Source organism: Trematomus bernacchii, unplaced genomic scaffold, assembly GCF_902827165.1.
Source record: "Trematomus bernacchii unplaced genomic scaffold, fTreBer1.1, whole genome shotgun sequence".
Classification (NCBI taxonomy): domain Eukaryota; kingdom Metazoa; phylum Chordata; class Actinopteri; order Perciformes; family Nototheniidae; genus Trematomus; species Trematomus bernacchii.
The window spans coordinates 1,300,255-1,315,746 of NW_022987685.1; the positions used below are offsets into that span (position 1 = coordinate 1,300,255).

Sequence of the window (15,492 nt, forward strand, 5' to 3'; positions counted from 1 at the left end):
AACCTGGAATTGCTGCTTAAAAGAATACTTCAACAACATGACCATATGTTCACTAAAACTCTTTAGTCATGCAACAAAACAAACTGGTGAGTCATTCATGTAAAAAGGGCCATTTTGGGGATGAAATATTCCATTAATAGTCTGAAAAATGTGAATTGCTGCTTATTACTATTTGGTGGGTAGCATTTAAGACAGTATTTGGTATCAGGAGCCCGTTGAATAAACAAGATGAATATGTTCAGTATCTGTGAGACGCTGTGATGCTCCACATCAGCAGGAGGGGGCGTCAACCGACTGTTTCCTGTGCAGGTGTGTGTGTGTGTGAGTGGGAACTGGGTCACTTTCAGCTGTGCAGGAAGTGTTCCTCAGCTTCAGAGAAACATTGCACCAGTTATATTTATACACGTAAGTATATATTTATTTTGTCAGACTTTTGATGTTACGTTACAGTCAGCAGTTCCTGTGTGAAATTACATAACAGTTACATAATCAATATATCTTTATTTGTTGTATTTAACTAGATGTAAGGAATTAAACATACCGCCTACTGTTGCATTGACACTGGCACTGGGTGAAATGTAACTAAGTACATTTAAGTATAATTAAAGTTACTTGTACTTCCATTCTATGTTATGCCCCCTTGCACCTGTTTTCCTCTGAGGTGAATATTGTAATTACTGCACCACATTAATATAATGACTTATATGGATACTTTACAGATGATTATTTAAAACTCTGAGTATGCTATCACAAGTTATATCACCCAACAGTATATCAAATGAAATGAGATCTATTGAGACCTGCTGCCATATTAAAAAGGCATCCTGCATGGAGTATCAATATTTAAGGCTGCTCCTTTTAGTCCACTAATTGGTATTGTAGTCCTAAGGCCATTTTTTATGATGAATTCTTTCTTTTTTTTTTAAACAGAGATTTAAAGTGGTGCTTGTGAATTATTCCTTGTTAATAAACTTAGTTTTACAGATCTGTTGATTAATTTACTCGTAAGACATATTCAGATCGTCCACCAAGAATATGTGAGCCTCTGCCTTCATGTTAGTTTACATCATGTCTTTCTACACCGCCATCACTAACATTTGATTTGTGAATTAGACGAAATTCCTAAATGATGGCCAAACATTTGTTTTGATGGGTCATAGTAACTTTGACCAAGTGGTCATTTGTGCCACATTTAAAGGAATTACCACCAGGTGTCACTGTAGCCGAGGTAGAATATCTTCAAACTATTGTATGTCCAGAAGCCATGAAGTTATCTGCCTTCAGACTGGCCCCACTGAGCTCACTCTGCTCAGGAATGTGAAGCTGCTGCAGGTGGCCCAACCTGTTGGAGCCACAGAGGTTTGACAACAGCTGACATCTGAAAACAGCTGATGAGAACACCAGGCTCTGACAGTTTCACTCAATACGCTCGTTTGCTTAAGAGATGGCATTAAGCTTTACTATTTGGTCATTTCTTTATTCTAAAAAAAGACATTTCTCAAACACAAACAGTTCAGTTTCCACAATGTAAACAACTTCTCACATACAGTTCACACACGAGCAGTTTTTCGAGGAAGGAACGATTAAGAAAGTCAAAAGGCGAGCACGAAGTGATGGCCGCTGTGATCCTGCTCAGTGCCGCGGGAAACTAAACGCTGAGTGGAGAGCAGCATGAACAGGCAAACGTAGAAACAAAACAAGGAAGATTTCTTTGTTTTGTATTTTGAGAATCAAACTTTCAGTATCATTGCCAGCAAAAAAAAGCGAATGCTTGTTTCCCAAAATTCCCGATGAACCCATTACCATCTTTTGTTTCACTCCTTTACCGCGTCCAACATGCAGGAAGCAATGAGCTTTTAAAGCATTAACAGACTTTGGCAGAACATTTTATATTTCAGGGTTTGATTATCTGTGAGAGGTCAGGCGTCCCCTTGACATTTGTAAACCTGCTTTAAACACCTGTCCTCTACACATATTTACCTCAGAGGCTAATGTTTCTCTGCGGTGACCAGAGTTAGCGGTTAGCTACTGGAACAATTCCTCCAGACAGAAAGCAGTGTGGCTTTAACACTGAGCATCCAATCACACGTGTTCAACTGATTTTCTTTAGTGCTCAGTCAATAATCATCATCATAATCTAAACTACTTACAAACTAACTGCCTACCTAGAGCTCACTTTAAAATCTAGTCAAAAAACAGAAAACATCACTCCAGTTAATACTAGTAAGAGAGAGAGGAGGGAGATCTGCTGCTCCTTTATCTCAGCTCTTGAAATCTGTGACGGTAAAGTCACAGCACAGCCCCGAGTACAAAGCCGTACCTTTTCCTCTCTGAGGGTCCCGAGTTTTAAAGCGCAGCTCGTTAGGGAAAGGCGTGTGTCTTCACATCCTCTCAATCACTTTCTTACCGAACATTTATTCGTTATTTAAATTTCCTGAAGGTTGTTCTCGGAGGACCTAAAACCTGCCTAGTGGAACCTACAGTATAGATAGATATACATTTAGTATGTGTGTGTCCGTGTGTGTGTTCAACCACACTCGTCCAGAAGTTCAGCTGTTGCCATGGAAACGAGCAGGTGGGTTTCCTTCAGAAGCTCGATGATCCAGTGTCTCTTTTTTTTTTGTTTAGTGTGCAGGTAGATTTCAGTTCCTAGCTTGTTTGTAGTGTGTGTGTGTGTGTGTGTGTGTGTGTGTGTGTGTGTGTATGCGCTAGTGAACGATGATCTGGAGGTAGGTGTTTGTTGGTACAGTAAAGGGGCTGGGGGGGGGGAGAGCTGTGATGTCGCCCGAGTGTGTTTGATGGATCCTGTGGTCATGTGATGGAGTTAAAGGGTGGAGGAAGTGTCTGTTTGCGTGTGTGTGTGTTTCTATACCTATTGTGTGTGTGTGTGTATCAGTGCGAGTTGGGCTGCTCCACTTTGAGCCCGACGAGTGACGGGGGCATCTGGCCTGCAGCGGAGGACGAGGAGGAGCTGGGGGGTGAGGCCCTGAGGCTGGAGCTCCCGGTGGGGGGGGTGGAGGAGGAGGTCACCGCGGGCCGGATGAGGGGAGGGGGGGGGGTGGTTGTGGGGCGCTCGGTTCTGGAGCGGGCGCGTCTGCAGAGGAGGGGGCTGGCGGAGGAGGCTGGGGGGGGGCCGAGGGAGGAGCAGGGCGCAGCAGGGGGGGAGGCTGGGAGAGGGAGGAGGGGGTCTGGGTGGAGGAGGGCGGAGAGGAGCCGCCGGCCGAGTCCGAGGGAGAGTCCTCCATTTTCACCTGAGGGGGGGGGGGGACAGAAGATGAAGTGAGATGTGAGGAAGAGGAGGCTCATTCATATTACACCACCTGCTCCTTCTGTTCACTACACTTTCATTTCATCCACTTCAGCACCGTCACTTTAAACTCAGATGAACGTGTGACTCAGCATTAAGTCCATGCTCCTGAGATTGACGCACATTTTTTATCTTGCAGGTTTGTCTCCCTCTGTTCTCCTCAGGGTTCATCCCTGCTCGGACTCAGAGGTGGTGTCATGTATTGAAAGTGAGTAAGAACTAAACAGCCATTGGGTATTTCTAGTATTGTTTAGTACACCACGCTTCCACTTTAACTTGTGACTGATTTGTTGTGTGGTATAATAAGAGAGATATGGATGACTAGAAGTAACTTCGCCCGGATGATCACTGAGGCGAGGATCTACTCGGATTAAAATCATTCAGAATTTCAAAATAGTTTGACATTTTGAGACATCTCTTCTTGATTATCTGAATGCTATAAATAACTAACAGTGTTCTTTATATCACGTGTCTGTCCTGTCAGTGCTCACCTCGTCCTCCTCTGCCCCCCCCTCTGCTGGGGTCCCCTCCTCACTGCTCCTGCGGGGGTCTCTCTGCTCTCGGTCGGTGGCCACCTGCTCGGCCGCCCACTCCCTCAGAACCTCGTCCAGGTTGAAGCGGCGCCGGTAGCTCACGAAGAACGAACTCACCTGAGGAGGGAAGGAGAAGGAAATGAAGGAAAGTTGTTCAAGGACACGGAGGAGGAGGTTAAAGGTCAGTGGACAAATGAAAGGAGGGATAATGGAGAGATCTATAAAGACAAAGGCTGATCTAGTCAGAGGGATGAGGAAGAGATGGGAGAGGAGATGAAAAGCTCACAGAGTAAACTGCGGTATAGATGAAGGGTGACGCTGAGGTCACAATAAGAGGGGAGGGGGGCAGGAGGCTCACCTGAGCTGGAGTCTTGGTCCCGATCACCTCGGCGATGGCTGTGAAGTCTTTACCATAGCGACGGATAGCTGGAAAGGAGACGAGGAAGAAGGACTGGTTAATGTTGTGTCTGTGCATCGCTCACAACCAACGCCTCGCCATCAAAAGCCTACAGAACTGTGTGTGTGTGTGTATGTGTATGTGTATGTGTATGTGTATGTGTATGTGTATGTGTATGTGTATGTGTATGTGTATGTGTATGTGTGTGTGTGTGTGTGTGTGTGTGTGTGTGTGTGTGTGTGTGTGTGTGTGTCATCATCTGATGCTGGCTGGCTGAGTGCACCTGCTTTAATGTATCCACAGATTGACTCCGTTTACATGCACTAAATATTGCCCTTATGTCAAAGACAATCTTCCCACTAAGCTCTTAACCTGGGAAAGGAAAGTTCATTTTCTAAATGACACGTAGCCGTGCATACTTTAATCAGCCTCGCTCTTCTGTTCCTTCAACCACCTCTCCTTGTGCGCACATCCAAAAACCTGTTAATGTCCAAGGCTTTCATAACGTTTTAGAGAAGGCTTTGTCCTCCTTCTGAACAGAAATGTTGACCGTAAATAAATTATAATATTCCAAATGCGCTGTATACATGTCCAACAAAAGCTCTTAAAACCTGAATAATAACCACACATCCCACATCTTATCAGAGAAATGCTACATCTGGATTATCCCAACAGAAATAGGTTTTAACATGACCCACATTGGAATGTGAGAGTGCAAACGAGTCACTGAAGTCTTCAGCTTCTGCTTTCCCTTCTTCTGTTTGCTCTGAGCAGCTGCAGTTTAACGCTTTGCTCAAAGGCACACTGGCTGACTGCAGCTGCTCAGCTAGTAATCCGTTTTTCTGACAAAATGCATCTCATTCAATCATTCAGAACTTTCCCCACGACTGATGCAGATGGACGCCCCGGCGTGCACAGCTATGTGTCCGAGACAAAAAACAATAGATGCCTCCTCAGCTCCTCTGCTAATGAATGAGCCACTTTGAAGGCTCCTCTATGAGACAACTGTGCCTTTAATTGACTAAAAGCAATGAACACTGATTTGGAACAGTAGCTGCTTTACTTCTCCTTTAATTCACTTAAAGTACAGCTGGAATCTGAATCTCAGTATGGGGGGGGGGGGGGGGGATGCTGCAGCAGCCTTTACTCACCCTGCACAGCCAGGAGCTGCTCCTCTGTGGTCCAACGGGAGTTCATCTTGGGGGCAGTCTGAGGGTGAGAGGAGAAGGAGGAGAGATTAGAGAGGGAGGGAGGTGGTAAGACAAGATAGGAGGGAAAAGGACATCATGAGGAAAGGGCAGATTAGACTCATCTCAGTCCCACCAGGGGGGAAATCATATCTGGAGGGAGTCGAGGAAGGGCAGAGTGAATAAATGAGAGAGAAGGACAAAGTCTGGAAACAAAAATCAAAGAGGGGATAGATGGATGTAAAGGAGGGACATGTAGAAAGAACACTATACAAAAAGAAACTTACTTCAGACGGTTTTAAATTCGCCACACCTTCATTTAAACCCTGTTTCAAACAACTGTTGTTCTGTTTGATGGACTGGACCTATGGGAGGAAAGAGAAGGGGCGGGGTTTATTCATAAACACTAAAAGGCTTCTGTTACTTTAAAACATGCAGTTGTACTTTAGGAATAGTCTACTGTCACGAGCAATTCATTTCCTAATGTTTGGAGCTGCTTGCCAAATGTAAGACTAACAGTACAAATCAAAGTGACCCCTCACTGAGACTGAATTCATTATCATTTGACACAGAGAAAAGAGTTTATTAATATACTGTTGCACCATAAAGCCTTGGAGGAGGCGTTACATTTTCCTCTTTTCATGCAGGTGTGAGTTCCCTAAAACTTCCTCTACATGTACACAAATCTATTTGAGGTTTGAAAACAAAACACAAATAAATGAAGCTAAATGGCTGCACCAAGTGTTTGGTTTTTTACACACATTTATTTAGAGGCTTTCAAAAGAAGCTTTGAAGTTACGTCATCACGTTTTAGGATGTCATCAATCTAATGGGAACATGTTTGATTTTGTTGGTATTTCGGTAGTATCATTTCATTTATGGTGCAGTTACATTTCTGCTAGACCGCCGTGTCAATACAGATACGTGCTCTGTATGCAAACTCATTTTGAGACCAAACTCCACAATTAGTATAAAACGTATAATATTTGTGTGTCATAATCTTTATCTGCAACTGTACAGAAATACAGGGAAATGCAATGAAGATTCACTTAAAAAAAAGGGCTGTGCGACTGTTGATAAAAATGTTGAATGTTGCTTTAAAACATTCATACACACTGATGGCATTAGATGCAACAGAAGGCAGATTACTCAGACTCGGTGTATACCTGTCTCTTGAGCGACACCAGCTGTGTGTCCAGCTGCCGTATGGTCAGCACCCCGGCGTTGTGTGAGGCGGACACCGACATGATGTCCTCCTGCTCCAGGTACATGCCTTTGGGGGGCCGGCGGCGGGCTCTGAGCGGGTGGTGGCGGTACTGAGCCCCCAGGTTCTCCTTCTTCAGCGGCCCCGAGCGGCTGGCGGCCGCCTTGTCTGCGTGGCTGTTGTTGGGGTTTGGTTTCACCGCCTGTGGAATCACAAATGTTAAGAATCAGGCAATGCAGGAAGGCTGCTTTAGATTTATGTTTAATACATGAAGTTGAAATTGCAGACAGAAGGCATTGATTTGGCTCAGGCAAGTCATGACTAATACAAACAGAGAGATTGTTGACATAAGCATGCCACACACAGTCAATAACCTCTGTTAAGTTTTATATTGCTCACCTCTTTCTTGGTGTCAATCTCAAAGTCACTGTCACTGCCGGGGTCTGCCTCCTCAACCTCATCGTTACTACAAGAAGAAAGACAATTAAGTCCAACAACCCGCGGTTAAACCACTTCTTGACATTTTAACTATGTCTGGTTTCATCACAAGTATTTCTAAAATGCTTGAGAATGTCGACTGAAAATGACAAGAGATAATATCAAAGCATGTGATTAATATTCATGAGCCTTGTTTTTCAGGATGCTCATTGTGTGTCTTTGTAAATGTCACTCCTCAGAGGAGTTTCTGAACTTGTGTTTTCTCCATGCTTAGTGCGTCGTACAATATGAATTCTTCACCAAGTTTCATGGTGTGTCTCACCTGTCTTCTTTCTCTCTCTTGGTGACCAGCCTCCTGGCCGCTCGGTCCATGACGGAGGTCCTGGTCCTGGTCTTCTTCCAGCTGTAGTAGTATTTCACCAGGCTGGAGATCAGCTTGTCTGGAAGCTGCACACAAACACAGTAATCAAGATAATAAATAGGGAGCACAGTCTGTTTATTTTTGACATTCATTGAAAAAAAAAGAAAAGACCTCTGAATAAAGTGTGTTTCTGTCTCTCACCATCTGCTGGATGCGGTGGAAGCTCTTGCCGTGGAAGCTGAAGGCCTGCTCAAACAGAACTTTGTCCTCCACTGTCCACTCATCGGGGAACGGGGTGAAGTTGGCCAGGTCCGCAAGCGAGCGCTCCACATCGTGTTTGTGCCATAGCAACATGCCCAGAGCCTGAGGGGAGAGACAAGACGGAGACAGGGTGAGGCAAGCAGGGACAGGAACAAAAAGAGAGAGACACAAGCAGTGAGAGCAGAAAGAGACTTGCTGATGTTCCTCTGCTGTACGTACCTGCTCCATGTTGTATCCATGTTTCTCTTTAGCCATTAGGATGTACTCGTCCACTGGATTAAGATGAGAAAGAAACATAGGTTTAATAGAGGAAAAGAAGGACATGAGGAGATATAGTGCTAGGAAAAGAGCGCAAGAGACAGAGAAAACACAGAATGAGATTTGTAATGGCTATTCTTTGGTGAGCGAATAGCCATTACAGTGAAGGTCACAGGCTTGCACTAAAGAAGGAGGTGAGTGTGTGTGAGTAGCTTACACATTGCATCAGACAGCATGACACTGGGACACCAGACCAACATGCTCCTGTGGTCCTTCTCATTGTAGCGGTTTGAACTGTCTGTTAGAGAAACAACAAACAAGGACATTTTGTGCTTTTACAAAAAGTAGATCACATTTAAAGACGTGTATCTCTTTTCCTCCCTTCTCCATGCTTAAAGGAGGTTTGTTTTTTGAAGTTGACACCAACAGCGGTTTGAAGAAACTGCCATTTTAGAATGGTTTTACCTATCTACCTTGCCTATAAACAGGCCTTTACCAACCTGGAATGACTTTGGTTAATTTGGATTCAAAAATATATACCAACCGATAGTCGACCAACAACCAGAAAGATCATGTTGTACATGACTCAGACAAGTCTCTATCTGTTGTCTGCTTGTGTCAGTGCTAACCTTGTGATAATATGAGGCATTCAGTTTGTGGTTTGGGTCGGGTTCTGGTGGCTGATTATTTTTTCATGGTGGTTGGTGAGGATTGGCTCTTATAACAGGTGCCTCCGGTGCACATCACTAATGAGCACAGTCCACTTGACTCAAGAGTTGCAAAGACACGATGCACACTACTGATTGTCTACTTAGCAACCCTTATATTAACTTTCTTTCTCCCTCTGCTTTGCATGATTTCTCCTGTTTAGGCTCCATCTTTGGCTCCATTTTCGTCAGTGAAGAAAGAAGAGGACAAGACAGTGGCATGTCAGCCGCTTTGGGAATTCAACACCTGTGTTTTCCAAAAAGACATTAAACTGGAGGCTGGTTTGCTGCTTCTCCCTCGTCTGCTCTACTAATCATACAATGAATCAGGATGTGATAATAAGCCACATTTCCCTAGAGTTAATATCACTACAATGTTCTATAAGTAAATCAAATAAAGGGTTTGAACACTGCAAAGCAAACCCCTTCAAAGACGTTTGCATTATTGGGTCCAACCCTTCCTTACCCACCTTCTATGTTAAGCTGTCAATCCACATTGAATTTCCATTACTGAGCAAAGGCAAACACATGCAAATGGGCAGACACTAACTGGTCTTCTGACCTTCATTTCTCTCATCATCAGCATTCCTTTCATTCCTCCATTTCTATGCCCTCCACATTTTTCCTCACCTCTATGTCTCTTACTACTCAGCCCTGATTTCCTCCCTCCCTTTCTCTCATGCTTCCCTCTTTCAGCTTACCTGGTTTGAACTCTGGTATCTGAGCCTGGTAGTCTCCTCCCACTCGGATCATACTGTCTGCCGAGAGAGACACAAGAAGAATATCAGTTTCTTTTTGCCCAGCAGGAAGTAGAGATAGTAGCGGATGGGGACAATTATTCCTGTAGATTTTTTAAGAAGTTGCAGAGCTAGATATACTCATAAGAAAAACATTAACATTATTAGTAATAGGAATGTCCTAACTATAGTTTTTGGCCCTGATCCCAGTCCGATTCCATTAATAATATGTACTCTAAACATTTGTGTTTCGATCAGTTTGGTTCAACCAGGATAGCAGAAACATTTGAATGAGATCACATAATCTGTCTCTTCAAGAAGTTCATATGGAAATAGTACTAGCATATGTCTTGATAAATAGTTTAATGCATGATAATGTTCAATTTAAAGCATATTTACCACTAAGTGACAGATAGGGGGGAAGACAGCGGATGGCAGATATTAAGTCATTAGTGCTGTGGTAAAGAGGGACTATGAGAGAGGCAGGCCAGCAGCTGAGGAGGAGGACAGATTACTGTTTCCTCAGGGAGAGAGGACAGGAAGGGAGGAGTGAGGGAAGATAGAAACTGGAGTACATGGTAAGGAATGGGAGGAGACAGGAAGGGCAAGAGTAAAGCAGATTGGATGGAAGGAAAGGAAGAAGGGGCATAAAAGGAGGCGAGAAATTAGGAAACATTTTATTAGGGATGGTGGCTTTTGATGGAAAGTCTCAGACCTACATCAACAGCAGAAAACTGGGAGCCTTTTAATCGCTCCCCAACTACTCCAGTTTAACGGTTTAATCTATAAAGATATCTCGAGTACATGTGTCTAGTGAGATAACTGAACATGTAAAGATCATGAGCAGTCATTGTGTGAAGAAGGAATGAAAGATGGATGTGGGCAGATGATGGAAGAGTGTGGGAAGGGGAGGAGGAGAGGAGGACAGACGAGAGCAGTGTGCAGGCACTGAAGAAGCTCTGCAGCAGTGCAACCCAACAGCTGACTTTATGTATCTGCACAATGGAAATGTCAACTGTTATACATATTACACAATAAACTTAATCGCAGTAATGGAAGGGATAGCTCTGATGTCTGTTGGGGGTTGTATTCAGTACTTATCAGCAGTCAGTGTTTTAATTAAAGGAGATGGTGGTCGGCATGCGCCCAGTTTTGAAAGACACACAGGACTACCAGCACAAAAGCTAAGCAATGTACTTCTATGGAATCTGGCAGCACCCAAATGTAAATTTAAATCATTGTATGCTTTATTTAAAATATGTTCTCCACTTTGCCTTTAAACTGCCTCTTCAGGTCTTGTCTGAAAGGGCTGTCTGACGGTAAATTAAAGTTTGGCTGCAGCCCTTATCCACTGCAGTTCATTGCTTAATATCTGCTCTAGTATTCCAGTCTGCTCTCTGAAAAAGGGGTGTCATCCACTAGGTAATACACTCACTATGGATACCTAATACAACACCAAACAATATGAAGTAACCCCCCCCCATTAAATTCAGGTTAAAACAGTAGATTATAATTCTGTTTAGTGTTTCTGTGTGTTGTACCATGAGCATGCTCTTCGTCACTGCTCTCCTCTTCAGAGTGTGGTAGGCTGTTGCCATTGGTGACTGTCTTGGCTCTGCTCCTGGACAGGACCCCGGACCCCGAGCGCTCCATCACTGAGGGCATGGCTGCAACAAACACACACACACCCTGAATATGGAATGGCGGCACGTACAGAACACCGTTCATCAACAAAAACCCATTTCTGTCTTACATGTGATGCAATCTCCCATAAAAATATCACTTGTATCACTTGGCAGATATTTGGCTGCGATAGGATTTCACTTGAAACCCTATAAAGCCTTAATCACTCTTGAAACGTAGAACAGCACCTTATGTTGCTACATTGGAAGCAATCCCATTATTTCCCCTTCAGCAGAGTTTATTTCCCAACATAACTTTACTGTATGAGAACATGTTCACACTCAACAACTCTCCCAGAAACCCTCATTTTCATCAGTAGATAGAACTTGGTTGCCTGAAAACTAGGGCTGAACATTTCAAGTAATGCTCATTGGAAATAAAAAAATTAACAGAAAGGTTCCAGACTAATTAACATTTGTGGTTTGATCAGGCTCTTATCTCGGTGTCTCACTAATAAAAAATGTGCTTACAGTGTGATTAGTTATATGGGACGTAAGGTGATGAATGGGCCATTGGTTTGTTGGCTACATTTCTGCTCTCGTTCTGATCTTCTCTCACCATATTGACCTTCAAGGAACCTCAACACACAATCCAGAGGCCCTTGTTCTTGTTCAACACAGGACTCAAACTGATTAACTCACGTCCTCCTTTATTACTCCAGTTAATTAAGAAGATGCTGCTGCCATGGGGGCACCACCCACTAACAGAACACAGGGCCATTTAGTGCCCCAGACCATTAAGAAACACTTGAGCTCACATTCCAGTGCTCTCTTTTACCAATGTAATGTCTGTATACCTGACCATGTGGGATCATTTTATGTAAGGTAACAGGATGTTAGGGATTAGTGTGGCAATAAAATATGAGCAGGCAGACCACCGTAACCAAGTAAATAAAAACAGACTTGCGGAGAAGCTTTATTTAATGAGAATCAGTCCAGTATGGCCATTATCCAATCCACTTAACAAGGTCTGCGAGTAAGTACCAGTGATATTGATTTGGCAGATCTGTAGGGTGCATTACTGTAACCATCTGATGAACCAAATGATTCATTGACAAACCATGGTGATGCTCATATGTAGAGTTGCATCCAACAGTTCTCTTCTTATAGATAAAACTGCAGAAATACAGTGGGAAATGTCCATCTCATGTCCCAGCTTCTCATAGTCGAGGGGTTACATTTCTTGTTTGTTTTTTTAATCCTATTCAGCTATATATAAGCAGAGTAAATAAGAAAATGTATACAAGAGGCTTATTATAACAGAATGTTCTGATTATGTCTTGTATTAAGAATTAGTTGAACAATAAGTCGATTAACAAAATAGTTATATACTTTTTGCTGTTTATTTATCAACTACTTGAAGGAGCTCCTCCTCATACATGCTGAGCAAACAGCACAACAGACAAGTAGAAGCATCTGCAAAACAAAGTGAAAGAAAAACCGAGCCATAAATAACATGAGCCCTCCAGTGTGGAGGGGACTCTTATTTTGAGTGTCACCCACAGTCAGTGCTATATTATTACGTGGCCAAGCCTCGTTTTTCTATGTATCTCCGGGCAGTGAGACTCACAGCAGCACAAAGACTAGACAGTCAACTCAGGACACAGAAAGTAACCCAACTAAACTCCCTCCCTCCTGGTACACAACTCAGTGCGGTTACAAAACAATGAGCGATATCACTCACAGATCGCAGCATAACGAGTCTTATACTTGCTGTCCTCTATCCCATCAGCAACTCCTGTTTACCTAACTTGAACTACGACTAGAACAAAGCACGGGCGTGGAGTTACATGCCATATGGGCGACATCATGAACTTATTCCCCCCATTCTCCAGATAAAACATGAGTAGTTATGGCTCCTCTGCAGAGGGTGAGGGGCAGATTCATTCACATCTAGCAAACTCCGCTAGACAATACAAGTGTCTGAGTCTCTCTGGGAGTCTTTGTCTGTCGCGGCTGCCGGTGGCCCCCCGACACTACAACAGCTGTCCCCTTAACTTCACTGCAAACTCACGGCATCAAACATAAACATAGCCCTGTTTATTTACATCTAACTCGATGGATTTAAATTTGACGCATCGATTAAACTAAAGCAACAGAGGGTTCGAAGATGAAGCTATAATCCCGCCTCTGTTCACTTTCAGAGTTACTTTGGGGGGGGGGGGGGGGGGGGGGGGGGGGGGCTGGTGGTAGCCTCGAACACTGCTACTATAGCCTCGACCTCTGACAACTGTTATAAGATATAAATCTATAATACATAACAGCCAACCCCACCAGGCAGGATGTAGTCAATTATTGCTCAACCACCTGCTTATACTTAGTAAATCATTTTAACAAGTGTTTTTTCTATACATCATAAATGTGTAAATGTTTAGTTCAACTATCTTATTGATGTATCATTTTGGACTCGTATTGACAATCGTGGCGCTTCTAACGTGACAATTAATATGCTCGTAGATATAATTAGTACGTTTTTCCATCTTATAGTGTTATTATTTGTTTTAAAGTAAAGGTAACACCAACATAATAGTATGGGGACTCCTTTATTAAGTATACATGTACATTACTATACATTAGTTAATGTGTTACTAAACCAAACATATGAGGTGGTGGGTTAGCACCTGGTGCTCTAGTGGAGCCAGGTGTGCTAGCTGAAGACATTTCCCCATCTTAGCGGAGCAGTCATGTGAAGTCCTTTTGTTTTCCGCACGCTTACGTTGCTGTTACTACTCCTGACGCTACTGTCTGCTGGAGTGAAAACTCGCTCTCCGTATTATTATAACTCGAGTGGTCGGTCTCTTTCGGGACGTTTAGTAGTTTGAACGGTCCTGAGTAATTTTTGGAGGTCAAACAATAAAAACCAGGCGATATTTGCCTCCCTCTCTCTCTAAAGTGCAACCTGAAGTCTAGTTGGTCGTCGGGATGCTAACGTTAGCCGGTTAGCTTGCGGCTAGTACCCTCGCGTTACATTAGTAACGATAATAGTTGGAAGTCGAGATAGCAGTCGCTCTCCTACCTGTGTTTCGTTTCTCTCCGCTCTCCTCGCACTCAAAACTTATCTGCGCCTCTGTTCACAGTTTATATTCCTCTTCGACGCGCTTAAAGACAATTATCGCATCTAAAAAGGCTTAATTCTCGCCTAATTGATGAGCGGAGCCAGTACAATGAAGTGAACTGCATGGATAGATGGAAGCAGCCGTGAGTGTGCGCCGGGGAGACGGACAACACCCGGGGAAAAGTAAGGTGGACATCCGCCCTGATGCGTTCGCCTCTCCCAACCACAACAGCCGTTTGGATTGACAAAAAGTAGTCCTACAAAACTATTAAATGTAGCCTATTCTCAATTTTAGATTGTGTTGCCACTTGCCATACACGTGTAAATTGACACGAATTATTAACCAACATGTCGTGCTGATAAAAAATATCCTTTAAAACGGCATACAGTCCAACCCGTTTATATGATAATGATGCACAGTTGTAATTGTAGAACACATTTTATAATGCGTTATAAATCAACAGAAGTAGTTTTTGAACGATTCTTAATCTGCAATCTTTCAAAATCCCATAAATTAAGGACTACTTGCCAGTGTGTCGGCGGAGGGATTCGTCAGCTGTGCATCCGTGTGCTGAGGCAGGCTGTCCAGACTTGTACTGATGTATACATGGTGGAGAGAAAAGGGGCAGGAGACCGGGGTACGATTGAACCTTGTGTGTTTAAGTATGTGAGAGACAGAGTCCTGACTATTACTCAGATGAATACACCTTAATACACAAATAATTTATTTATATTTAAAATGTCGAACAATTCAAAAGAGTTCTGCCTAGTGCTTCCCGTACGAGTGTGTACGTGCACAGGTGGATGTGTGTGTGTGAGTGAAATAGGGATTGTTTTACTGATATCTGTGCAGCAGGATCTTTCACACCTGATGCTGCCAATCAAACACAAACACACACACACACACATACACACACACACACACACACACACACATCCTGCTGCTGACATGTAACAGCCTGTTACACACTCCTCCAGCTTTCTCTCTCTACTCTCTCTTTGGCATCACCACCTCCTCCTCCACATCTCCCTCTTCTCTTTGTTTGTCCCCCCCCTGTCCCTGCTCCTTTCTGCACCTCCTCTATCTGTCTTCTTCTTCTCTCTTTACTTATGTATTCATTTCCCTCTGTCATCTCCTTCTTCAATACTTTCTCTCCTCTTCCTCCTGTTTCCTCTCTCTTTCACCCCATGCCCCTCTTCCTCTTCTCTTCCTCTCCCCTTGCCTCCCTGCTTTCTCCCCTTCCATTTAACTCCTGCGCTTTCTTCCCCCTCCCTCGTCTGCTTCCCCTTATACTTTACTCTCCACATTGATGACTCCTCTCATTCCCTCCCTCCTCTTCCTCTCCTCCCTCACCCCTCCTCCTC

General features: G+C 43.6%; 1 protein-coding gene across 1 annotated transcript; it reads right to left on the bottom strand.

The window, feature by feature from the left end:
• Positions 1-1,456: 1,456 nt before the first annotated feature.
• On the bottom strand, positions 1,457-14,309 carry rcor2 (REST corepressor 2). Its single transcript, XM_034136610.1, is given in 16 exon segments — positions 1,457-3,057; positions 3,059-3,130; positions 3,132-3,251; positions 3,799-3,957; positions 4,199-4,266; positions 5,389-5,446; positions 5,712-5,789; positions 6,591-6,830; positions 7,028-7,094; positions 7,389-7,513; positions 7,629-7,790; positions 7,908-7,960; positions 8,164-8,244; positions 9,355-9,411; positions 10,932-11,057; positions 14,089-14,309. Coding segments are annotated over 15 exon segments (1,629 nt in total). The 5' UTR covers positions 11,056-11,057; positions 14,089-14,309; the 3' UTR covers positions 1,457-2,892.
• Between the last annotated feature and the right edge of the window lie 1,183 nt (positions 14,310-15,492).